Source organism: Ursus arctos, unplaced genomic scaffold, assembly GCF_023065955.2.
Source record: "Ursus arctos isolate Adak ecotype North America unplaced genomic scaffold, UrsArc2.0 scaffold_10, whole genome shotgun sequence".
In the NCBI taxonomy this organism is placed as follows: Eukaryota; Metazoa; Chordata; class Mammalia; order Carnivora; family Ursidae; genus Ursus; species Ursus arctos.
In genome coordinates this window covers 60,561,811-60,588,889 of record NW_026622764.1, presented here as the reverse complement: position 1 = coordinate 60,588,889, position 27,079 = coordinate 60,561,811, and the positions used below count along the sequence as shown (strand labels likewise).

At 34.5% G+C, this 27,079-nt stretch overlaps 1 protein-coding gene across 6 annotated transcripts in view; it reads left to right on the top strand.

The window, feature by feature from the left end:
* COG6 (component of oligomeric golgi complex 6) overlaps positions 1-27,079 on the top strand; it is an 85,167-nt gene that overhangs the window by 19,001 nt on the left and 39,087 nt on the right. For all 6 annotated transcript variants that reach the window (XM_026493182.4, XM_026493183.4, XM_026493184.4 and 3 more), the window contains exons 8-13: positions 2,173-2,266; positions 7,397-7,525; positions 7,604-7,695; positions 9,215-9,279; positions 13,806-13,897; positions 18,979-19,096. In XM_026493182.4, coding sequence (XP_026348967.1) covers positions 2,173-2,266; positions 7,397-7,525; positions 7,604-7,695; positions 9,215-9,279; positions 13,806-13,897; positions 18,979-19,096 — 590 coding nt within the window. The remainder of the gene's footprint in view (positions 1-2,172; positions 2,267-7,396; positions 7,526-7,603; positions 7,696-9,214; positions 9,280-13,805; positions 13,898-18,978; positions 19,097-27,079) is intronic.

Genomic DNA, 27,079 nt, shown 5'->3' with positions numbered 1-27,079 from the left:
CAAAGACAAAGACAGAAGGATAGGATAGAAGTACATGACATTTTAATAGGTGTTACCAACTGACTTGTTGGAAGGAGTTAGGAATACAGACAGTTAACTAGTAACATCTGTGCTAGACTGTGGAAAACTTTAATTATCTGCTTGATCATTTTACTCTTTATGCCCTAAACCCATTTCTTTTTCTGTTGGTCTTGTTTGCACTGTTGACTCCTATTTGGCGTGTTGTCTGACTTTCTGTCTTTAAATTCAATTCCTACTTCAGTATTCAAAGCTGAACTTAGATTCTGCATCTTTCTGGAACCCTCCATGACTACAGTAAATCACAGTGACTTTTCCCACCTCTAAACACTAACTGCTGGAAACATTTGACCTTCAGTACATTACTACTTAACTTTTCATATATGTATATCTTAGCCTCTCCAGTTACATTTCTACTTCTCAAAGGCAAGGACATTGCCTCACATTTTTTTGTGCTCCCACAACACCTAACATAGTGGTTCTAAACTATGGCCTTCTGACTCCTAAGGACTTTGGAATCCTCTTAAGATATCTCTAATTCCTGCAGAGGAAACCATCAACAAAACAAAAAGACAACCTACTGAGTGGGAGAAGATATTTGCAAATGATATATCTGATCAGGGATTGATACCCAAAATATATAAAGAGCTCATGCAGCTCAACCCTAGAAAAACAATTTGATTAAAAAATGGGCAAAGGAACTAAATAGACATTTTTCCAAAGAAGATCTACCAGATGACTAACAAACACAGGAAAAGATACTCAGCATCATTAATCATCAGGGAAATGCAAATCAAAATCACAATGAGATATCACCACACCAGTCAAAATGACTAATATCACAAAGACAAGAAATAACAAATGTCGGTGAGGATGTGGAGAAAAAGGAACCCTCATGCAGTATTCATGGGAATATAAATTGGTGCAACCATTGTGGAAAACAGTATAGAGGTTCCGCAGAAAATTACAAGCAAATACCATATGGTCCAGTGATTCTGCTAAATACTTACCCAGAGAAAATGAAAACAGTAATTCAGGAAGATACATACATCCTTATGTTTATTGCAGTGTTATTTACAATAGCCAAGATATGGAAACAACCCAAGGTCAATTGAATGGATAAAGAAGATGTGATGTATATATATAGAATCAGCTATTACTCAGCCATAGAAGCAATTGAAATTTTACCATTTGTGACAACATCGATAGACCTAGAGGGAATTACTGTGCCAAGTGAAGTAAGGCAGAAAGAGAAAGGCAAATACTATATGATTTCATTTATATGTGGAATCTAAAAAACAAAACAAACAGACTCTTAAATACAGAGAACAAACTGGCTGTTGCCAGAGGGGAGGTAGATGGAGGTGGTGGGCAAACTAGGTGAAGGGGACTAAGAGATACAAACTTCCAGTTATAAAATAAGTCATGTGGATGAAAAGTACAGCATAGGGAATATAGTCAACAGTCTTCTTAAAAATAAAAGATCCCTTCAATTCCAAACATGCATGCATTTTTCTCAGTGCATGCTAGAAAACATACTGCTAGTGTGAGATCCACATATACCAAATGTTTGGGAATTTCTGAACAAGTTCAAAGTTTTTTGAACATAGTAGATATTTAGTTAGCATTTTATGGATAACATTAGAATAGTAAAATAAAGAAAATGGTGTAGAGATTTTTAAAAGTTTAGAATCTAAGCTATTTTGAAATTATAATCTTATTACCATGTATTACTTGTGTAAACATTTTTAGTAAACTGCTTAAAGTTTGCTCCCAAGGAAAGGGATTGGTAATATATTTTTTATTCTGCCTCTTCCCCCTTGAACATTGCCATGTATATAGCAGTTACTCAGTGAATATTTGTTCATTGTTTGGTTTCTTTGGAACTGTGGTTTTTAAATAATAAAATAGAGGTTTGGGGTGCACTGGATAGCGTGTGTGGTCATATAAAGTTATACAAATACTTAAGCTTACATTTTTGGTTTGGTTGACAGCATAAAATATTTTTTGATTGGCATATTCTCTAAGTTTTTCTGAGCATTTTTTTTCATGTAGTATTTGTTATAGAATTTAGACTCTGGGTGTACAATGGATATAATAGAGACCTAATTTTAATTTAACAAGTGCTATAATTATATGTTAACTGTTTTTCAGGTGAATGCAGAACCTTGACACAAGAATCATGTGACATATCTCCAGTATTAACTCAGGCTATGGAAGCCCTACAGGATAGACCTGTCTTATATAAGTTGGTGACTTTTTCCTAATTAAAAAAAAATAAATCTACTTTTTATTTGATGAGTTACACTAGCTTTCAGTATTATCAAATTTATATACAATAGTTTGAGTAATATAATAATTTACAGTGGTATTTTCATCTCATATGTGTATCATTGGAACATCAGCTTATTTGTGTGTTGTGTATTATAGAATGCCCTATGGAGGGGAAAAGCAGGTGTCTCTATAACTAGACTACCCCTTATTTATGTAGAGGTTAAGGGGCTTTTCCTCAATCTGTCATCTCATTAATTACCTTAGAATTGCATGAAACTAAAACTCCTCTGTTAACCCTTCCCTAGAAAGAAGGAGGTTAGATAGGGGACTGAGAAATATAATTTTCCAGGGGCGCCTGGGTGACACAGCGGTTAAGCATCTGCCTTCGGCTCAGGGCGTGATCCCGGCGTTATGGGATCGAGCCCCATATCAGGCTCCTCCGCTAAGAGCCTGCTTCTTCCTCTCCCACTCCCCCTGCTTGTGTTCCCTCTCTCGCTGGCTGTCTCTATCTCTGTCGAATAAATAAATAAAATCTTTAAAAAAATAAAAAGAAATATAATTTTCCAGAAATGAAAAAAGAAAATTTAAAATCAGGATTCCATTAATAGGATTCAAGAAAAGAAAGAGTTCAGGTGTTTGATTCTGTAAGTTATGCCAGCCAACAGCTATATGATGGTGATTTGTATAAGAACTCTATGTATTATTAATTGTTCACATATTTTTTATTATTCTGTATTTTAATTTTCTTTATATAAAATAGAATTTTTTTTTATTTTTAATTTCTGCAATAGTATGGAAATAGGGAGAGTATAACTCCAAGTGGGGAGTTATATTGCAGGAAACAGAAAACCAGGGGACTCTTCCATAGGTGTTCAGTCCTGCTCTGAGACATGCCTTTCAGAGGCTTGTAATAGTTTTAGAGGATTTCTCATTATTCTTTCTGATTGGAACATTGCTTAGCCTATAAGAACTTTCCAGAACACAAATGCTGGGACAGCTGTGTAAAATAATAACATTCCAGTACTACTTACTGAGTACTTACTATATGTTAAGCACAGTTCTATGTGCTAGAGACACAATATCAGTGAAACCCTACCCTGAAATTGCTTTATTTTATTGGAGCAGATATAAAAACATCCATTTTAATGACTATATTAATTGCTATTTTAGAGTCCCTGTGTTAGGTGCTGTGTGGCTCGAGTATTCTGTGGTAGGGGAAAGGGATGAACCTTAGGGAAGGTTTCCTCTGGGAAATAGTTTTAAAGTGAGTTCTAAAGGTTGGATAGACATTTTCCAGGAAAAGAAGGGAATTGAGAGTATCCCAAGTTGAGGGAACAGCAGGTGCAAAGATGTAGATTGAGAAAGAACATGTATTTTGGGGAAATTGATTGCAAAAGCTTGCACTGGCTATTGGGTTGGTAGCAAGAGCTGCATTGTAATAGCCCTGAATGTGATGCATGTATATATGATAAACCATGTTCACTATGGATCACCAGCTCAGCAGATTTTATCCAGCTTGGAATTTCTTTCCCAGCTTTTTTACTTTAGGTATTGGTGTTTAATTATGAGCGTCTTTTAGTACTGAAAATATTTGGTATTTGATTTTAATCAAATGTTACATTGTCCACAGATTCATATTTGTTCATAAGGTTAGTCTTTGTTTAAAAAAATGCCTTTGTGTGTTTTGGTCAGCTGACTTCTACCATGTACATATATTTTTACTAAATTTTTATTCTTTCCAAACACTTGGAAAGGAGCAGTATTGCATAATAGTTTAGAAGGTGGGCTCTGAATTAGATTTTTTGACAAGCCCTTCTACTTTCAAAAACCTTAGTTTCTTTAAATGAGGATAAAAATAGTGCCTGTCTTATAAGGTTTTTTTGACTATTAAATTAGATTATTCAATACGGTATTTAGCATAATGATTTGCTCATCACTAAATATTAGCTATTATTTTTATTTTAAAAGGAGATAAGGTGGAAAGTTGTCAGCCACAGAGGTATGTATGTAGAGTCTGTTGTGACAGCCAGAAAAAGCTGGAAAGACAAAGAATAGAAATTATAATAGGCAAAAAAGATTTATGTTGAAGGGACACATGTCAGGGAATAGGGAAGGCAGCAGTGCAGTGGGGAAGACTGTAAGAGGCATTAGGAAGTTAACTTGGGAAGAAGGAGGATTTTTAAGACCAATTGATTCCCATAAGATGGGTGCTGAAAAAGAAAATTGGCTTTTCATTATCTCCAAAGTGATAGTTTCTTTAAATTTAGGAAAAATTTAACATTGTGTCATGTTAACCACCAGATGGCACTATATGAACTTTAAGTAATGGGTAAAAGCTTCACTGTCCCTAGTGTGTCTCAAATGTGTCGGTTTCATGTGCCAAAAAAAATGGTAATTATTGAAGTCCTTGGGAAAAGTTTCCACCCAGTTTTTATTAGGTAATATGTAACTGGAGTGCTAATGCATTATTAATTTTCAATAAATCAAGAATAGAAATTTCTTCATAGGGGTGCCTGGGTGGCTCAGATGGTTGAGTAGCTGCCTTGGGCTCAGGTCATGATCTCTGGGTTCTGGGATTGAGCCCTGCCTCAGGCGCCCAGCTCAGCGGGGATTCTGCTTCTTCCTCTCACTCTGCCTCTCCCCTCTGCTCCTGGTCTCTCTCTCAAGTGAATAAATTTTTTAAAAATCTTCAAAAAAAAAATTTCTTCATAAAGAAATTTATTGTAAGTAGACTAGATTGACATCTTCCTTCCTTTGTTAGACCTTCAGAATATAAAGTGTTAAAGAATGTAGTAATTTGCCAACTTCTTCATTCTTAATGTATTTGTTACATTTCTTGGAGGCTTTTATACTATTTTAATTTGTTTTTGACCAACATGTTTCATATTTTAATTTGCTTTTTGACAAGAATTTTTCTTTTTTTGCTATAGACATTAAAAATGGGGACTGAATTTTTTATTTTAGCTAGAGGCATTTTAGAATATTTATATAATTTTAACATTCACCTCTGTAAAGCTCCATTTTGAATTTTACCTTTGTTGGGAAATAATCTCTTTTTAGTCAAAGAAATTTTCTTCTTTCTCTGGGAAAAGGAGTTTCACATATATAGATGTCATTGAAGATTCATTGTGGCGCATGCTGGTTTTGCTTCAGATTATATCTATTGTTGCAGGGGGATTAACATTCGTATTAATGTATGTGTATATTTCATATAATTACACAGAGAAGAGTCCAGTGTTTGTCAGACTTGATAATTCACCCCCACCCCCATTTAAAATGCCAGTGAATTGACCGGTTTCCAACATGACTGGTGGTCAGAGTGAATAGACCTAGAAACAAAAGTTACATTGCTTCTGTTTATTGTAGCAGGTTGGGTCCTGAGGATGAGTTTTATGTATTTGAGAAGTTAAAAGTTTGTGACTTTTGTGCTCTAAGTAATCATCTGATCATAAGTCATTTCACGGAGTTGGTGATCATTTAAAGGAATGCGTTCTTTACACTAAACATATAAATTTAAGAGCATGAGGGGGAAAAAAAGCATTTTGGTTCTAATTTGTTTTAAGAAATGGAAAGTGATTGCAAGGTCACCTGCATGCTTAGAGCTTAACGGGATAGTGCATTTCATCTTGACATGCTGCTAATATGTCACTACACAGAATTTCAGAGCCATTTCCTTTTAACTGAAGACAAAACACAAAAAAACGTGATCTGGTTTCTAGTGAACAGCCCTTTAAAAAAGTTCAGATTCCTACAAATATGTAGATATTGACCACTTTACTACACTTTCCATTTTATTTAAAAACATTCCCTCTTCGAGCTTTCTTATGTTAAAAAAATGTGGATTTTATTTTTTAAGATTTTATTTATTTATTGAGAGAAAGAGTATGTGTGCGAGCAGGGGAGGGGCAGAGGGAGAAACAGAATCTCGAGCCAACTTCCGGCTGAGCCTGAAACCAGATGTGGGACTCAGTCTCATGACCCTGAGATCATGACCTGAGCCAAAATCAAAAGTCAGTCACTTAACCGACTGAGCCACCCAAGCACCCCTGAAAAAAATGTGGATTTTTTTATTAAATGAGTAGTATATTAAAGAAAGCAGTATAGCTTTTATAGTAGTTTAAGAAATTAATTCTTTTGGAAACCAAAATCCTAAATTTTGGTAACTTTGGTTTATGTGGAGGGCAATGAAATAATTCTTAACATGAAGTCTGTTAGAAAACTCCTAAGAGATTTAAAAGTTCATGGGTCTAGAATCTGCTGACATTGGACTGTGAAAAAATTTCTTGTTTTCCTGGGTACTTTTGAAATAGCAAGAACTTTGAATTGGTGGATGGGTGTAAGGAATGTGGTAATAGTGGGAAACCAAGGCTGATTCTAGTCAAAGAAGTGGGCACTCTGGGCAACTCCAGGCCATCCTGTAATTTCACCCCAAATTACCTGATCTCCCAGTTCAAAGTTCCCTTTCCTGTAAACTCCTTCACTTAGGAAGTCTTTTTTTTTTCTTTTAACCATAATGGATGACTTTTAAATATAAGTTAAAAAAGTTTTTGCTTCGTATGCCTCGTTGATCAGTAAATTTAGGGAACATATGTCTAGTATTGGAGTCAAAATAAGCTTTTAAATATGAATAGTATGTTTGGGGAAAATTTTGATGGTAGAAGAAAAGATGTTTTTTGGATTGCAGAATTCTAACTGTAAGCAGCCCTCTGAGAACTAGATATTATGGCCTGTGTGAACACTAGAACATCATGTTTGGGACCTAAGAGTACTGAAACCTGAAGAATCCCAGATTTTCTCCTTTCCTCGATTTTTACTTTTACCAAACCCACTGCTCTGTCCCTTATTGCTGTTACCCTTGTTATTGATCCCAAATTCCAGCATTCTTTCTGAGGAGGAGTAAAAATATATGCCTTTAGACTGAATTTTCATTATGATAAAGTTATTTCATAAAAATTTTTTGTTGTTTAAAAACAGTATTGCTTGAGAGAGGTGTTGTGTAAAGAAGCTGTAGATGTCTTGCTTATCTCAGAAATTGCATGAATAGTTTGATATACTCATTAAAAAGAAACTCATCTGTTTTTTTCAAATAACTTGTTTCTTCTAGGTATACCTTAGATGAATTTGGAACAGCCAGAAGAAGTACCGTTGTTCGTGGATTTATCGATGCTCTCACAAGAGGGGGCCCAGGAGGCACACCGAGACCCATTGAAATGCACTCCCATGACCCTTTGAGGTATAGTCATCAGACAATGTTGGAATAGTTGATGTTTTTCTGACAGAAATCTTTACTAACGTTTCATTTTTACGTTAGATATGTAGGAGATATGTTGGCCTGGCTCCATCAAGCTACTGCTTCTGAAAAAGAACACCTTGAAGCTCTCCTAAAGCGTGTAACCATACAAGGTGGGTCCTCTGGTTGTTATTGCTAATGTCTAAGTATAGAAAATAACACAAGGCTTCTCTGTTTCTATTCTTATTGCTGCCATCTTCACAGAGGTAAACTCTTCACACCTAGGTGCCACATTAAGCACCCTCATTAATTTTCCTCTCTGGTTTCTCCCCTTTTCTGCTGATACACTTCTCTCCTCCATCACTTTCCTGTCACACAGCTGTTCACACTTGTATCCTGGTCCCTTGTAGCCTTCCCATATCAGGCCTGGACTCCCCTGCCTCACTTTCAAGGTGCTTCTAGAATGTGTAGCGTACACTGTCTCAGATCTTCCGCGCCACACTTATTATCTTCCTTTTATCTGTGAGTAAACAGGCTGAGTGACTTGTTTAAAGTCATTAAGCTACTAATTCTTTTCTACTATCCAACCGCTTTATTCATTCTCATGTGACTGTTGTGAAGTTTTTTGAATAATTACTCATGTAGTACCAAATGTACTTAAAATTTTGGTCTTGATTTCAAGGAAGAAAAAAATGATGATTTTTGAGTCGCTATGTCTGTTTCCTACAGAATTTCCGATCTTCTTAGTATTGTGACTACCTTAAAATGCCTGTTAGAGTTTGAGGGGCAAATGGGAAATTAAGATACTCTGTTTTTGATAGGAATTAAAGAGAAATATTGTGACTGGTATCATTTGACTGTGTTGCATTGCCCAGCCCTGCATCCTTCTGGCTCACATGTGATCTCCTAGAGAGGCTAGTGTACAAATTGGGGAAGATCCTTACTCACCCTTCCTCATTTTTTTGTTTTTGCTCTTTGATATTCAAATTAGACTCAGCATGTATGTTTGATTGGCACAAGGTCTGAACTTTAAGTTGTTTTCTGTTATCCTAATTACCTAGTTTAAAAGAATGAATTTCTTAAAGGATGTTTTAGTAAAATATTATGAGAGGCACTGTGAAGAGATTGGAAGACTATAGATCAAAGTTGGATGAAATAGGTTATTCTTTGGGAATGGCTTCATTCTTCCAAGCCTGTTTCTCTGTGTGTAAAAAAAGAAGGCGGTCACAAGCAGTAAATGCCAAGTACACAGGAACTTGGTAAATAGTATTTAGTGAATGCCAGTTTTTCTATTAGATTACAAGGTGTGCTTTCCATCTTGATATCCTCAGCTTCTGTGTTCAGCACCCCTGCCCAGAATAAGGTGTTTGTAGAACAAATACTAATACATCGTCACATCACTTCCTTCAGTTAATATGTTTCCTAGTCATTTTTTCCTGTGACTCATGTATTTACTCTTTTTCACAAAGAAGTAATGTTTATTTTATTAGTCAGCAGTGCAATAAATTAACAAGGCTCTAGACCCAGATATTACTATAATTAATAATGTCCTAAAAGATATTGGACTTAATAAAATATTGTTATGTTATTTTAAATGTTTGTTATTAGTGCTGTTAATCATATGCGTTATTGTTTTTTGAACTTATGTGTAATATAGAAAAAAATTTTCAGTTATGTTGTAATTAATTGTAGGTGTTGAAGAAAATATCCAGGAAGTTGTTGGGCACATTACTGAGGGTGTGTGCAGGCCTCTAAAGGTAAATATTTTGCTTTTTATATATGTTATATGGCATTTGGCTAAATTATTGCCTTACTCCTATGAGTTTAAAAAAACTGTTAACGGCTTGAAGTCAAGCTATAATTTTCTCAAGTTAACACATTAGTGTAGGATAATAAAGTACATTTTAAAGTAATCATTGTCAGTTTTCTTTCTAAGGAAGAAAATTTGAAATATTCTTAGTTTGTATATATTCACTTATTTTTTTTACCATATTATGTTTTCCATGGTAATTTATGTTAATCAATTGAGAAAAAGTCCCTTAAGTTGGAATAATTAATCTATGAACTCTTAACAGAAATTTTCTAAGAACATGTTCCATTTACTTTATTGTTTCAAGCATTGTACATTTTTTGTCTATTATAGCAATAAATAATGATAAATACAAGGATAAAATAACATGTGTAAGTTTTATTATCAATACTATTTATAGTATTATCAATACTATTATACTATTATAATATTATCAATACTATTTATTATCAATACTATTTATAGTACAAGGAACAGAATTTGAAGTCAAACTTGGGTTAGAATTTCCACTTTGCCTCTTAATTGTGTTCACTTGTTTGAGTTGCCTCTTCTGTTGAACCTGTATATAAAAATACCTACCATGTGGCTCCGGGTTGGCTCAGTCTGTTAAACGTCTGCCTTTGGCCCAGCTCATGATCCCAGGGTTCTGGAATCTAGCCCCCTGTCTCTTTGGGCTCCCTGCTCATGGGGGAGCCTGCTTCTCCCTCCTTCTGCCCCTCCGCCCTGCTTGTGTTCTCTCTTTCTCAAATAAATAAAAATCTAAAAAAAAAAACATTAAGGGTGGTTGTGAAAATCAAATAAGAAAAAAAAAATATCCCCGCTTATGCCATTGGCAAGATTCTAATGACTAGGCTGATTATTTGCCAACATTCAGTGTTTAAAATCTAACAAAGTAAATAGGTGATGGGGATTAAGGAGTGCACTTGTCCCGATGACCACCAGGTGATTATGGAATTGTTTAATCACTAGATTGTACACCTGAAACTTATATAACACTGTATGTTAACTAAATGGAATTACATAAAAACTTAAAAAATAACAATAAAAAAATTAAATCCAAAAAAAATAAAAAGAAAAGATCAAATGAGAAAACTGTGTAGATGCAGTACATAGTTCCTGACACCTACTAGGCCTGCAGCAGGTGCTATTTTTCTTTATTAATAGTAATGGAGGGGCGCCTGGGTGGCTCAGTTGTTGGGCCTCTGCCTTCGGCTCAGGGCGTGATCCCAGCGTTATGGGATCGAGCCCCGCATCAGGCTCCTCCACTGTGAGCCTGCTTCTTCCTCTCCCACTCCGCCTGCTTGTGTTCCCTTCTCTCTCTCTGTCAAATAAATAAATAAATAAAATCTTAAAAAAAAAAATAATGGAATACTTTGTAGTTGTTGGTTTACTTTCCTTATTTATTCAGTTTACTGTGTAGAAATTGAAATCCAGAAGGTTTATGATTTATTCTTACCAAGAACTAAATTTTAGAAGTTTTTTTTTTGGTTTCTAAGATTTTTTTTGGTATTGTGTTGTGGGCAAGGAAATTGATTTAATTATTACTGTAATTTGATCATCTTAGGATTCAGTTGCATATTCAGTAAATAAATAGCAAAATATTTTGAAATTATTTTACTTAGTTCTCTCAAATGATATATTTGCCATAGTTTGATTTTCAGACATTTACACTCATGTAAGTGTTGCTTGTTTTGTATACTAGCAATTATTGGAAAGATAAAAGAAGAAAGGAGAGAATAAAAATGTTTCTCTTTCTACACTTTGTGTATTTTATTTGTAACTACACAGAGTTAAAGGAAACTCAGTCATAACAATGAATAAATTGCTTTGGTGAATAAATTGTATTTTATCTGCCTTATCTCCCTCTAACCCCTTCCTTACTTATGATATTATGTTCCTTATATTACTAATTCCTTTTTTTGTTGCTGTTAAAGCAATTGTATAAGTATAATTCTAGAATCTGAGGGTTGGAATGGACTTTAGAGTTTCTTGTTCTGGTCTGAGTAAGATATTTTATTATGATGTTTAAAATATCAAATTAATACCCATTGTCTATATAAAGAAATTATATACCAAAGTCTGTCTTTGTTTTAAAATGTACCTCATTTCATCTTCCTTAATGTTTATGTCCCAAAAGGTGTTTATAACAGTTGTAGAGCATTATTGTGGCTGCCTTTGAAATTTTAATGTAAGATATCAAAAGATGAAGAAAAAACAGTAAGCAAGCAAAAATATTTCTATTGTAAAATGAATAAAGACCCTTTTAGTTTCTGAAGTGACAGAAACCTTACATCTTTTCATATGATAGTAATATTAAATGCATACTCCAGAGAATATTTAACAGATGTTCACAGTAGTTACATATCAAATTAGCTTGATAGTGATACATAAGATGATACAGCAACTGTTCCCTTCCTTTATATATTTGTGACAATTTACACTATTTTAAGAATTTTCTTCCTGTATGACCTCATTTGGGTATCTGATATTCTCAGTTGATATACTGTAGTTGTCAGCTGAGGAAAAAAAACAACAGCTTACTTTAACATTTTCTTTTGCAATTATAATTGTCATTTTTTTAGTGATATTTTACATTCCAGTAATATAAAAATTTTTACATTCATTAATTACATTCCATTAATAAAAATTTTTTTGACCTGATAAGCTGCTGAACTTTTCATAATGGCTTATGATATCGGATCTTTTGGTTAAATATCTCTCACTCGGTCTTGTTTCTTTGTAGGAGTGAATTCTTTTTAGGAAAGGTGAGATAGTGATTTTTAGAAGCATAAGCAAAAGGTTGTAATGATAATGAGGGGTACCATTGCAAAACTGTGGACTTGGTTTACTCTACCCTGTATTTAACTTTTATAAAACTTCGTAGGTAGTAGACTATATATTTATAAATGTATGTGTAAGTTATGATTATTTCTAGTTTTAAAAATTTGTGTTGAAGTTTAACATTGTATATACTGTGGAGAAGACGCTATGGATCATCAGCATCAAAACTGTTACTTTACATGTGTCTTCATTTCAGAGTTGTAGCTACACTTACCAGAATTAATGTGTTACGTCTGTTTTTCAAGTCCATAGGTAGTAAAATTATGTTTCTTTTATGTGAATGTTCTGGATTGCAGAGAGATTACCAGCTAACATTTGAGTTCTCTCTCTTTTAATAAAAACTTTAGTGTACCGTATACTCTGAGCTTCCTAAATTACAGTGGATTATATGCTGTTATAAATCTACTAGAGAAGAGCTGTGTGTCACAAATAATATCTTTTATATTTTGTCCTAGTAATTATACTAAAATTCAGAAAGTATCACTTTTATTGATATAATATATAATTTAAATCACTGTTGATCCAGGCCTTAGACCTAGAAAGAAATTGTAATATGAAAAACCATGGTTTTTAAATTCACACTCCATTCATGATTTGTAATGTGTGTCAGCTCAGTAGTACTTTATGCCAAAAGATGTATGAATTTCATAAACATATTCATGTAAAGGTTTTTTAATTTCTGTAATCTAACAGGGTTTTATATGCTCATATACATACATTTGTAAAATCTATTTTAGCAAATCACATATGTTGGCATTATGACATATTCCAAAATCTAAGTATAGAGAAACTTCAATTTTCAAAAGCGTGTATTAAGCATCTGTTGTGTATGTACTGTTCTACCAGATGCTGTAGAGATGTAAAAGAAGCAGAAAACACAATGTCTGTGTTTAGAATCTAGTTAGGAAACAAGAAGACACAATGTAAGCATCAGCTTAAGAACAGATACAATATGTAAATAAGCACATTACCAGTGTGATTTAGATTGTATCCAGTAATTAGGGAATATAAAGTAAGGGCGAGATCAGTAAGGAATAGAATTTAATTAAAGATTCCTAGTGGTTAATCTTAAGAGAGATCAAGTTAACTTTGAAGTAGATCTGATATTTCCCTGGTAGCAATAATTAGACATATATATTGGTGCTAATTTAAGATTTGTCTGTTATTGTCTAATAAAAAAGGAAATTTGGTGTAATAGTTTGAAGATAAGAATTCTTTCATTCTTTTCTGAATATTTGGTGATAGAGCAGTATTTGCACTGATAATCTGTTTCCAGGGATGTAACAGCCGCTTTGCAAAGTGTGCTGAACTACATTTTGTTATAATCTGGTGAAAAACCTCACAGTGACCTCATCATTGTATTATTTCTGGTAGCAACTGCCTTGGGCCAAATTCTGTAGGTAATGGATCTGGGTTTGTTTTGTTTTTTTGTAGAGTATATCTGTGTTAAAATGTTTCTGTTATTTTACCATCCCCTATAGTTTAATATTCAGAAATTACTTAGAAGGAATTTTGTGATTTCTACAGTAATTAAATTTTATCTTTTTAAATGCTGTTTATACCACATGTGATTATTGAAGGAAAGTTACGCCTTTAAGAAATGTTTAATTTTTTTTTCACATATTTTAATAGGTTCGAATTGAACAAGTAATAGTTGCTGAACCTGGGGCAGTTTTGTTATATAAAATTTCTAACCTCCTCAAATTTTACCATCATACAATCAGGTAAGTGGAATGGTTAAATGTGCTTTATTAAATCCTACGTGATACATCATTTCAGGTAGAACACAGTATAAGGGTTTTTGTGTTTGGGTTTTGTTTTGTTTTCATCATTTGTACAACTAAATATAACTAGCAGAACCTCCACACCATATGAATCATTATATATGTATTATTTGTGCTCTATTTTGAGGTCTGTCATTCCTTTTCTTCCCTAAACATAACTGTACACACCCTCACACACACGCACGTGCACACGTACAACTTAACAGTGTAAGTTTATCGGGTGAGTATATTTTTAATTCTCTTGCATTAGTAAAAGAGATATGTGGCACCTAACGTAACTATACAAGATATGCAAATAGGACACGATAGTGAAGTTTCCTATCCTCGATGTAAATAATGTAAATTCTTTGTCCTTTAGTTTCCTATTATGGTAAAGCAGAACTATAGCTTTATTTGCTTTAAATAAAAGCTACTTTATCTTCTTTAAATAATGATTAGAAACCACTTGTTTGCTCTATAATATGATCTTTGACTCTCAAGTGTGCATTTATTTTCACTTTGCAGTGATGGTTTACACTTGAGCTTTATTACGTCACTATAAGACCTTGAGTCCTTTCAAGCTCTATTTTAGACAGTTTCCATATGAGTCCATTTAAAATGATTTAACAGTTACTTTTCACCAGTATGCTGGAATCAAGAACAGAAGTCCAATTGTTAAAATCCAAGAGGGTTATTATAACTAATAGATCCAGGAGAAGTACAAGATCACTAGTTCAAGAAGCACCAAAAGACTATGGCAATGATGTTACCTATCTTCTAGTAGTTGAGATTAGCCACCCAAAACTTCACAGCTAAGAGACGGGTTTCACATTTTTAAACAAAACCAACAAGCCATGGGCTATAAAACTAATCAGAGAAAGGATTTGGGTTAGTCCTCTAACATTTTAGATATAAATTGATTATCACCACTTGCTATGACTCAAAAGCAATAAATTAGTTTCATTTGTGATGTTATAGGCTTCCTAAAATAAGAGAATGATCCGTACTGAGGAAACACAAGAGCAGCTGAAAAAAGCTAACACTGTAACTAATGCTGTATTAGGCAAAGGCAGTGGTAAATCATTTTTACGTTATTTATGTAGTAATACCCATGATGGTACTGATGAAATTTATTATTTGATGATAATGATAACTCAGTTTCCAATGCAAATAATGCTAAGAAAAAATCATTTGTATTCTGAAGGTAATAGGTTGCTTAGACTCTGAGAAGTAGAATTTTTTTCTGTTTGAAGATGATGATTTTGAGGAAAGCAGTTGGATCTTTTGACACATTTTTTCCATGTTATTTTTTTACTTGTTCACATATTTCCTTATTTAGTCAGTTAAAAAACTGATTACAAATGTCACTCTTTTAGATGCTAAAGAAACGGCAGTAAACAAAATAGCTTAAACTTATATTCTAATGGGGAAGAAAGACAAGTATAAAATAATAATTTTAACTGGTGATAAGGGCACTGAAGAGAAATAAAGCAGGAGAAGGTAAATCAAGCATGGAGAGTGACCACATATGAGCAGGTGTGTGCGCATGCGGCTCTTTTCAAGGCGTTTTGGCAGAGGTGATATTTGAGTACAGACCTAAATAGTGTGAAGGAGTTGGGCATGTAAAGATATCAGAGAAGAGTGTCCTAGGCAGGGTACGCTCTGGCCCTGAGGCCACCAAAAGCTTCCATTTTAGAGGACCAGAAGGAAGGCCAGTGGTTGGAGTAGAGGGAACGGGAGGAGTAGGGAGGGATGAAATCAGAGAGGTAGGCAGAGGCCAGATCATGTGGGACTTTGTAGGCTGTGGTGAGGATTTAGATTTTATATTGAGTGGTTGAAGAAGTGTGTGTGTGTGTGTGTGTGTGTGTGTGTGTGTGGAGTTGGGGTGTTTCAGTGACTTGAGCTGGTATATGATGTAAGGTGACTCTGGGCACTGTGTGGATAATGTAGTGTAGTGGCGTAAAGGGGAACAAGGGCAGTATTTAGGAAGTCATCTGTGTCCTAAGCAGAGACGGTGGTGAATCGGAGTAGGGTGATAGTCTTGGAGGGGGAGAAAAGTAGTTGTTTCCAGAGACAATGGGATGTATATAGACTAGAGAGGGTGAAATGTGAGGAGTCAGGGATGAATTCTTGGGTTTTGGTTTGAACAGTTGGATGAATGGTATTGTCGTTTGCTGAGAGGGTGGACAGTTTGATGGGAGTGGGTGGGTAATGAAGAGTCCAGCCCAGTTTTGACTATGTCAGATTCACCATCATTTATGAACATACAGGGGGAGATGTTGAGTGAGCAGACAACAGAGAAATCAGGGCTGAACCTATAAATCTGATAGTTTGCAGTATATAGATGGTATTTGAAACATTAAGACTAGGTAAGATCACTTATGTGAGCGTAGATAAAAAGAGGCCTAGGACTAAGTCCTGAGGAGCTCTAATATTTAGAGGTTAGGAAGAAAAGAAACCTGCAAAGAAAATTGGAAAAGAATAGCCAGTGATGTCGGGGAAAAGTGGGTGACAGAATTTTCAAAAATATTTTGCGTCCTATACACTAAAATTCCCAAATGATGGATTCCATCAAAAGGCATAGTAAACCAAGAAAAGGAAGATGTAGAATGTATAAAAACAGGGAATCCAGCATACTTTGATTGCATGTCCTTTCCTGTAAAACTTTTTCTCTCTGTGGTTAATAATCTCTTTGTTTTTGTACTTGCTTGCTTTCTTGTGTCCTTATCACTATTTCAGACGCAAACTCTAAAGTAGACTCTGCATTTTCTCACCATGTAGTCAGTCACATCAACCAGTCCTTCCCAGCTTCTCTGTCCTCTCTCCTTCCCACATCCATCTTGGAGACCCCGTTCTCTTTCTCCAGTCTGAACTGGTTGCTCTTTATGCCTACTGCAAGGCTGTGACACGGGATTTTGTCTGCTTTATCAGCCTGCTCATTCCCTTATGTTGAAATCCCTGATGCCTCGGGCAGCTCTGAATAGTATTTACATGCTTGTAATAATGTAAACATTGAGTATTTATTCACCAGAACCCTATGATATAACTGTATTAGGGAGCCTGGGAATGATGAAATTTGGGTGTGTTGTGGTGGGGGATGAGTATTATGGAAGAGAATTTAACCCTCATCTTTTGTAGCAGGGCTTTTCTATATAATACCTGAAATTGAAAAATGTAATGGGAGGATAAGCATGTTGGGTAGAAATATGGAGTGAAATACAAAAAACATCTATAAGTATCTAGCCCAGTTACTGGTACCTAGTGAGTACTTAGTAAACAATAGTAAATTCTAGATCTGAGTAACTGCAGAATATGGCTGATAACTCCATTTTTTAAAAATGAATATAAATGTGTCTTGGTATCTCTCCAAAGTTTTCATTAAAATATCAGTTTCTGCGGTGCCTGGGTGGCTCAGTCAGTTGAGTGTCCAAGTCTTGGTTTCAGCTCAGGTCATGATGTCAGGGTCCTGAGATCGAGCCCTGTGTCGGTCTCCGTACTCAGCGGGGAGTCTGCTTGAGATTCTCTCTCTCCCTCTCCTTCTGCCCCCTTCCTGCTTTTGCTCCCACTCCCCACCTCTCAAAATAAATAAATAAAATCTTTAAAAATGCAAAAAATAAAAATAAATAAAATACCAGTTTCTGTTTGTATCAATCGGTGTTTTCGCCTGTTGTTTGGGATGGTATACTTTTATTCAGAGGCATACTTACTTTTATTGTATGTATAAGCATGTGTGAGAATTTCTTTCAATTTATTTTGGTGTTTAGCTTATAATATTTTTAACCGAAATACTTTTTTTTAAATGTAGGTATTATAGCTGCTATTTAGGAATTTGCTTTTACTTTGTTGTTTGCTTTATATATATATTTTAAATGCTAATTTGCTTTGTCCGCATTAAATTTATAAGAATTCATTCCAATTTGTTTCAGTTTCAGATGTATTGAAATATATAGTACTAGTATTTGCTTTTATAATGTGTCATATGCAGCATATCAGTTTTCTGTAAATTTGCTGGGGTTTTTTTTTTTTTTTTTTTTTGCTTCCTATCTACTGCTATTTATCAATGCCATTTTATTTATTTTGAGCAATCTTTCACATCAACAAAAACTTTTTCCCCTAACATCACATTTTTAAATGACTTTCAGTACTTGAATTTGGAGAATAAAATTGAGAATTGTTTTATATACATGCTTGTCTTACATTCTGGCAAAAATGAGAAACTCCTTTGATAGGTCTAAGAAATATAGCAAATTAAGGAGTACAGAATGTGCTAATAATTAAATATTTTAAAATACTATCAGCTTTTTCATAATTAGTCTAAATATACTGCTATTTAGGCAGCTGTATAAAAATTGAGAAACTTTATAATTTAGATATGGTGTAAGAGTTTTAATTGAAAGAATAACTCAGTGTTAATAAAATTCAAATATTTTATAAATAGAGCTATTGATGGAATTGCTTCCCTAAAATTAACCTTAGGTCTTGGATAATCAAGAGACACATGTACTCTAATAGAGAAAAATAGAGAGATGGGTTTGTATATTATGAGTGTCTATTTTTATAAAAGAGATTGTGCAACACTGAAACCATTTGTTCATCGCCTAACTCTTAAAAAAAAAAAACCTGTCATTTTTATATGAAACTAGAGTAGTTGTTAATTCACAGTTTATATTCTACATACACACTTTTACTTAAATCTAGAAGGATTTGTTGGTTTTGGTTTGGTTTGGTTTTTTTTTTTTTTTTTTTTTTTTTTTGGTTTTGTTTTGTTTTTAGAGAGAGAGAGAGCACAGGAGGTGTGGCAGAAGGGGCAGAGGGAGAGAGAGAAAATCTTAAGCAGGCTCCATGCCCAGCACAGAACCCGACATGGGGCTCCATCTCATGACCCTGAGATCAGGACCTGAGCTGAAATCAGGAGTCGGATGCTTAACCGACTGAGCTACCCAGATACCCCTAAATCTAGATCTTTTAAATGAATTATATTCAGTTAAAGAATTGATTGTCTTAGCCTCTGTTTTGCAACCTGAAATATTCTTTGCTTTTAGTGGCATTGTTGGAAATAGTGCAACTACCTTATTGACTACCATTGAAGAAATGCATTTGCTAAGCAAAAAAATATTCTTCAATAGCTTGAGTCTTCATGCAAGTAAATTAATGGACAAGGTATGTTTGAAAAATTTGATTCTTAAACTACATGAGTGTGAATCTTTCACATTTAAAAATGTTGTTTTACAGTTTTTACATTGGTGACAGTTTTTTCCCATTCTATACAGTGTTCTCTTGAGTTCTTCCTGTGAACGACAAAATTTATTTTGAGATGGCTTTACTGTATCTAGGTTTATAGGCTGGGTTCCTGGAACAGTATAACATTGAGTCATAATTGGTAAAATCTCAAGCCTTAGTTTCACTACCAGTTTTCTATAACCAAAAATTTGTAATTAAAGCAAACTTACTATATTTAGGTCAGGGCTAAGATGACACGCAGATTGGAAAACTGGAACTCTTACTAAATGTTTTTTCTAAACAGCTTGCTTTATATATTTACTCTCTGATGGTCCAGTTTTGTCTTTAAGAAATTTATGCTCTTTTGAGTTATCTTATTTTCATATTAATTGTAGTATATAACAAAAAACTTCCCGTAAAAAACAAACAACCACAACAAAAGTCTGTAAGAGTCCTGAGAGCTAATATTTTTCACTCGAGCAGTGTGGTATGGCAAGACCTTAATGAATGGGTTTACAATAAGCAAATCGTTCTTTATTTTTGTTTCATTATTAAGGACTCAAATCTTTTAAGGATGCATCACAATCACTGTACTGGGTTTTTTTTTTTCTTTTAATCATACCACTCTACCTAATAGGCTGCCTATATTAGGCACAGGTTGTAATATAATATAGAATAGTGAGTAGCATTCCAATCCAGAGTTCCCTGGTCAATTTTCATATCCCTAAGCTCAGAGAAGCATTAATAGGAATCTACTTTCTGACCCCTATGCGCAGCTCAAATTCTTTTGGGAAAGCAACATGAATTTATAGACCTGTTTAAATTTTTTCCTGTTTTATGTATTTTTGTTTACACCATAAGTTTACTAACAGTCAGTGCTGGTTATGTATGTGTTTATATGAGTTCTTATTTAAACAAAAGTTTTGAAAAATCATTCATGCATACTTTGAACATGAATAAACATGTGCTAGCTGATGAGAGTACAAGGTTGGTTGCTTCTCCTTTAGTGGAAAATAGTTAAATTAATCAGTGATCGCTATGGAATCACGTATGTTATGAAAGATACGTGCCCAAGGTGCTGTGCCAGCACAAAAGGAAGAGATTTCCACAGAGGAGGATAGAAGAGTTGAACTTTGAAGGATGTGGGATTTAAATAGGTAGAAAAGGAGGTGGACAGAGGTCATCCTAAGTAGAGGAAACAAAAAGAATATGAAAGAACATAAGCTGTGAGTCACTGGTAAACAAATTTTTCATTTGTTAAAAAAAATCACTTGGAAAGTGGTGTAGCATATAGGTAGGAGAGAGGCCAGGTTGCAGACAGAAAGATTAGGGGAGTGTCAAGGTAGTTTTTTATGAAAATACATGATCTAAAGTAGAGATTCTCGGAAGAGCCATGAAGGAACACATTCTTAAGGGGTAATGGTAAACCTTCAAAATTTAGTGACTGAATATGGGTACATGAGAGGCAGGAACCTAAAATAATTTCTATGTTACCAACCTGGGAATATCAGTAGTAATCACAACTATATAGAATACAGAAAGAGGGTAAAATTTATGGGATAAAGATGTCATTGCCCACATTAGGTAGAGAGGATACCTTGAAATATCCCATTGTTATTTGTCTAATCTAGTTGGGAGCTATACATTTGGGTTTAGAGACTTTTACATGTAAAAGAAAGTTGAATCCATGGATTTGGGTGAGGTCACTAGGAGTCATGTTTAATAAGAGTAGAGTTCATAGGACACACAGTCTTGGGAAACCCTAACATTTAAGAAAAGAAACCTACCATGGTAGGATACTGAGGGAGGATGACAGGAGAGGCAGGAGAAAAGTGAGGAAAGAGTTTTATCAGAAGAGCCATGAGAATAGAATTTCAAGGAGGACATTGTTAATGACAAGTATTGTATAAAGAGTTCTAGTAAAATAAGGACAGCAAATTTGTTATCCTGGACAACATGTAGATGATCCGTGACTTACTGAGAACAGTTTTAGCTGTGTGGTGAGGACAGGAGCAAGAGTGCAGTATGTGGGAAAGTGCATGGATATGCGTGTTACCCAAAGCCTTACCAGTCAGAAAACATATGACTAAAGACTGAAAATATAATATAGTAGGCATTCATATTATGAAATTTAGAAGAGAAAGAAACAATGGTAAAAGGAAAGATGGAATTAAATTTCTATGATCAATTAGAAGACAGGAAGAAATTGATTTTCGAGAAGATCAACAAGATTGACAACCTTCTAGCAATTCTTTAACCAAAGAAAATTAAAAATTAGAATATTACAGGGCACCTGGGTGGCTCAGTTGTTAAGCATCTGCCTTCGGCTCAGGTCGTGATCCCAGGGTCCTGGGATCAAGCCCCGCATGGGGCTTCCTGCTCAGCGGGAAGCCTGCTTCTCCCTCTCCCACTCCTCCTGCTTGTGTTCCCTCTCTTGCTGTGTCTCTCTCTGTCAAATAAATAAAATCTTTAAAAAAAAATTAGAAAATCAGGAGGGCACACATTGCATGGTGCACTGGGTGTTATACGCAACTAATGAATCATCGAACTTTACATCAGAAACCAGGGATGTACTGTATGGTGACTAACATAATATAATAAAAAAACATTAAAATAAAAAAAAACAGAAATAACCAGAGATGACAATTAAAATTTATTAGGAAATATCATATTAAAATACAACAATCTTATACTAAAATAGTCTGAAAATCTGAATAAAAAGAGTGATTTTAAGACAATATATATTGACAAAAAGAATGAAAAAGAAGTGGAAAACTTGAATACACCTAGCAAGGGAAGAAAAACTATTAAAGAAAATGCTGCTAGGCCTAGTTCAGGTTATGCAGATAGCTTTGTTCACACCTACAGATAATTCTCCAGAATGTAGGAGAATATAGAAAACTTCCCAGTTCATTTTTGGTGTTTTAACGCTGACATAAAAGCCTTTTAAAGAGTACAAAAGTGAAAATCACAAATCAGTCACTTCAAGTTTAAAAAAAATAAAAATAGTTAAAATACCATCAGGTCAAATCCAGCATTTTGTTAAAACCAAGAATGGGTTATTCTCAGAAATACATTACATTATGTTTCACTGTTAAATAAGAAAATTTTATATTAAATTGTTGGGGGGAAAATCTTAGTAAAAAAAGAAAGTAAAAATACTTCCTTAACCATGTAAAGATAATAAAATTAACAGCCCACGTCATAATTAACACAGAAGCACTACCAATATAGTGTCTTTAAGTCAAGAAAGAATGAGACAAGAATGTTTGCCAATAACATTTTTAAATAATAGAAACATCAGACTGAAAAATGAGAGATATAAGTGTTTCAAAGGAGGACACATTATGGATGCTATGATTGTCTGCTTCAGAAACCCAAGAGAATTAATTGAAAAGTTGTAAAACTAGGAAATGGATTTAGAAAGTTATTTGGTGACAAGATCAATATACAAAAATAAATTTTGAGGGAAGGTAGCAAAGTTGAAAGCACTAATAATCTATCTCCCCACCTAGACAAAAATTTGCACTGGCAGAATCTGGCTAATGTCATTATTTTTGAACTCTGGAGTCTAATGAAAGCTTGCAGTGTTTGGGGGAAGTCTTGGACAGTAAATCGTGATCAATTTGGTCAATTTCAACTTAGCACAGTAGCAACTATCTTCCACTCCCTGGTGCCATGCAGCAGGCAGCCGTGCACTTGTTCCTGGACCACCTTGCACACAGCTTGTTGAGCCAGGGTTGGCAAAAAGGAGACTGTCCTCCAGACTTAAAGGGAATCTGTACTCTGATCACACAGGTGCAAAGAGGAGGGTCATTGTTTTTACACTCCCCCATTGTTGCAAACACCTCCTCAGGCTCGAGTGACTTCCTGGAAATTTCAATTTTTCCCAACCCCTTAGTTTTTCTTTTTTTCCCTTTTTGGGAGCCTAGACATTAAAGACTAGGAATCCAAAAGCAACTCCATACACAAGGATGATTAGAAAGTAACCACACATGTCCAGGGAATGGAGCAGCTCAGAAGAGAATTGAGAAGACCTTAAGGTTACATCTCAGGCTAATCCTTGGTACAGTGATAACAGTTTTAAAAAACCAAAAACAGTAATAGAAAATGGCAACCCTGGGGAATGGGGAGACTCTGCTTTTTCAAAGTTAGCAAATTTTTACATTGAAATATTCAGTTTTCAACAAAAAAAAATCACAAGGTATACAAAGAGGAAAGTATAGCCCATTCAGAGGGAAAACAACAGAAACTTTCTGAAAAATATGGTAGATCTACTAGACAAAGACTTTAAACAATTGTGTTAAAGATGCTCAAAGAATTAAAGGAAGATGTGGACAAAATCGAGAGAACAATGCATGGGCAAAATGAAGATATTAAAGAGTTGGAAAACCTAAAAAGACACCACAAAGAAATTCTGGAGTTGAAAAGTACATTAGCTGAAATAGAAAATTTCACTAAAAGGATTCAGACAGATTTTAGCAGGCAGAAGACAGAATTGATGAGCTTGAAAATAAGACTTCGGAAATTACCTAATCTGAGGAATGAATGAAAAAAAGATAGGAAAGGTGAACAAAGCCTAAGGGACCTGTGGAATACCATCAAGGAGACCAACGTATGCACTGTGGGAGTCACAGAAGAAGGCAGGGTGTGCATGTGGGGGGGGGGGGGGCAGAGAGAATATTTGATGAAATGGCTGAAAAATTCCCAAATTTTATGGTAAATATGTATGTAAATATACCCAAAAAGGTCAGCAAACTACAGGAAGATGAACTCAAGGACCCATATCAAGATTCACTGTAATTATAATCACATTAGAATTTGAAAGCCAAAAATAAAGAATCTTGAAAAATACAAAGAGAAAAGCACTTGTCACATAAAATTATCAGCAGATTTATCATCAGAAACTTGGGAGGCCAGAAAGCAGTGGCAGATTTATTAAAAATGCTCAAAGGAGGAAAAAAAGTCAACTAGAGTTCTTTGGCAAAACTCTTTCAAAAGTGAGGGCATTCTCTCACAAAAGTGAGACATTCCCAAATAAACTAAAGCTAAGGGAGTTAAATTACCAGTAGATCTGCCCTGAAAGAAGTGCTCAAGGGAGCCCTGTAGAGTGAAATGAAAGGACAGTAGACAGTAACTTCAAGTTTTATGAGGAAATAAAGATCTCAGTAGATCTCAATAAAGGTAAATACATAAGCAATTAAAAGCTAGTATTGGGGCACCTGGGTGGCTCAGTCAGTTAAGCATCTGACTTTGGCTCAGGTCATCGTCTCAGGGTGCTGGGATGAAGCCCCACTTTGGGCTCCCTGTTCAGTGGGGAGTCTGCTTCTTCCTCTCCCTCTGCCCCTCCCCCTGCTCGTGCTCACTCACTCTCCTCTCTCTCAAATAAATGAATAAAATCTTAAAAAAAAAAGCTAGTATTGTAACAAAGGTTTGAACTCTACTTTTGTTTTCTCCATAATTTAAGAGATTTAATACCTTTAAAAAATATTTACTTTAAAAGCTAGTATTGTTGTAACTTTGGTTTGTAATTCCGTATTTTTCTACATAATTTAACAGGCTAATGCAATTAAAATGATTATTAATTTATATTTTGTTGACATCAACTGACAGGATAGGGATGGAGCTGTAAAGAAGCAGAGTTTTTTGTATGCTTTTGAAGTTAGCTGGTATAAATTCAAGTTAGAGTGTTACATAATTTTCAAACCTTAAATGTAATCTCCATGGTAACCACAAAGAAAATAGCTAAATATACACAAAAAGAAATGAGAAAAAAATTTAAATCTTTCATTCACTACAAAAACCAACTTAAAAGAAGATAGTAATGCAGGAGATGAGAGACAAAAAAAGACTATAAGGTGTATAGAAAATAACAAAACAATGGGAGTAAATTTCTTATCAGTATTTACTTTAAATGTAAATGGATTAAACTCTCCAGTCAAAGGATGGAAATTGGCAGAATGGATAAAACCACAAGATGCAACTGTTTGTTGTCTACAAGAGACTTATTTTAGATATGAGACACCTAATGAAGCTGAAAGGAAGGAAAAAGATATTCCATGCAAATACTAAGCAAAAGACAGCAAATGTGGCTATAATAATATCTTCAAAATGAACTTTAAGTCAAAAATGGTTACAGGAGATAAAGGACAATTAGATGTTAATAAAAGGTTCAATACATCAAGAAGATATAACAATTATAAACATTTACATAACTAACGACAGACTAGCAAAATATGTGAAGCCCAAACTGACAGAATTGAAGGAAGAAATAGATCTACATTAATAATTGGAGACTTCAGTAGCCTATTTCCATTAATGGATAGAACAACCAGACAGAAGTTAACACAGTAAACCAACCAAATCTAACAGACATATACAGAACACTCTACCCAACAAAACAAAAAAACAGTATACACATTCTTCTGAAGTACACATGGCTCATTTTCCAGGGTAGACCATACATTAGGCCACAAATTAATCTCAGTAGATTTTAAAAGATAGATATACAAATTATCTTCTCTGACCACAACAAAATAAAGTTACAAATTAGTAACAAAGGGAAAACTCAGAATTTGGCACCTGGGTGGCTCAGTTGGTTAAGTGTATGCCTTCTGCTCAGGTTATGGTCCCAGGGTCCTGGGATCAAGCCCCTGTCAGGCTCCCTGCTCCGTGGGGAGCCTGCTTCTCCCTCTCCCTCTGCCTGCCACTCCCCCTGCTTGTGCGCTCTCTCTCTGTCAAATAAAATGTAAAAAAAAAGAAAAGAAAACTCAGAATTTTATCACAAATCTGTAGAAATTTAACAACCAATGGATTGAATAAGAAATCACAAGGGAATTAAAAACTACTTACAAATGAAAATGAAAACACAATGTGACAAAACTTATGGGACACAGTGTAAGTGGTATCAAGGGGAATCTTTATAGCTATAAACAGCTACATTAAAAAACAAGAAAAATATCAGATCCATAACTAACTTTACAACTTAAGGAATGAGAAAAGAATACACTAAACCCAATCTAACAGAAAGGAAATAGTAAAGATGAGAGCAGTGATAAATGGAGACTAGAAAAATGATAGAGAATCAGTCAAACCACAATATGATTCTTTGAAAATGTCAAGAAAATTAACAGACTTTTAATTAGATGGACTAAGAGAAAAGACTCAAATTACTAAACTCAGAAATTAAAGTGGGGCATTACTATCAATTCTATGGAAATAAAAAAGATTTTAAGAGAGTATTATTGAAGAACAATATGCCAACAATTAACAAATTCCTAGAAATACAAAAGCTACCAAGACTCATGAAGAGTTATGTTGAATAGACCTGTAACGAGGCGAGAGATTGAATCAGTAATCAAAACTTGCCCCCCCCAAAAAAACACTGGTGAGTTCTACCAAACATTTAAATAAGAACTAATACCAATCCTTCTCAAGCTTTTTAAAAATTGAAGAGGAGGGAACACTTCTCAACTCATTCTGTGAGGCCAGACTTACCCTAATACCAAAGCCAGAAAAAAAGACACCACAAGGAAAGGAAACTACAGACCAATATCCCTTATGAATATTGATGCAAAAATTGTCAACAAAATACTAGCAAACCAAATTAAGAAGCATATTTTAAAAGATCGTGCACCATGATCAACTAGGATTTATTCCTGGAATGCATATGGAAGTCAAACAATGTAATTATCACTTAACAACAAAGGGGAGAAAAACAGGTTATCTCAACTGATGCAGAAAAAGCATTTGAGAAAATTCAGTACCTTTTCATGATAAAAACACTCAACAAACTAGAAATTGAAGGACATTATCTCAACATAATAAACACCATCTATTAAAAAACCTCCAGCAAGCATCATGCTCATCAGTGAAAGACTGAAAGCTTTTCCTTAAAGGTCGGGAACAAGTCAAGGATGTCCA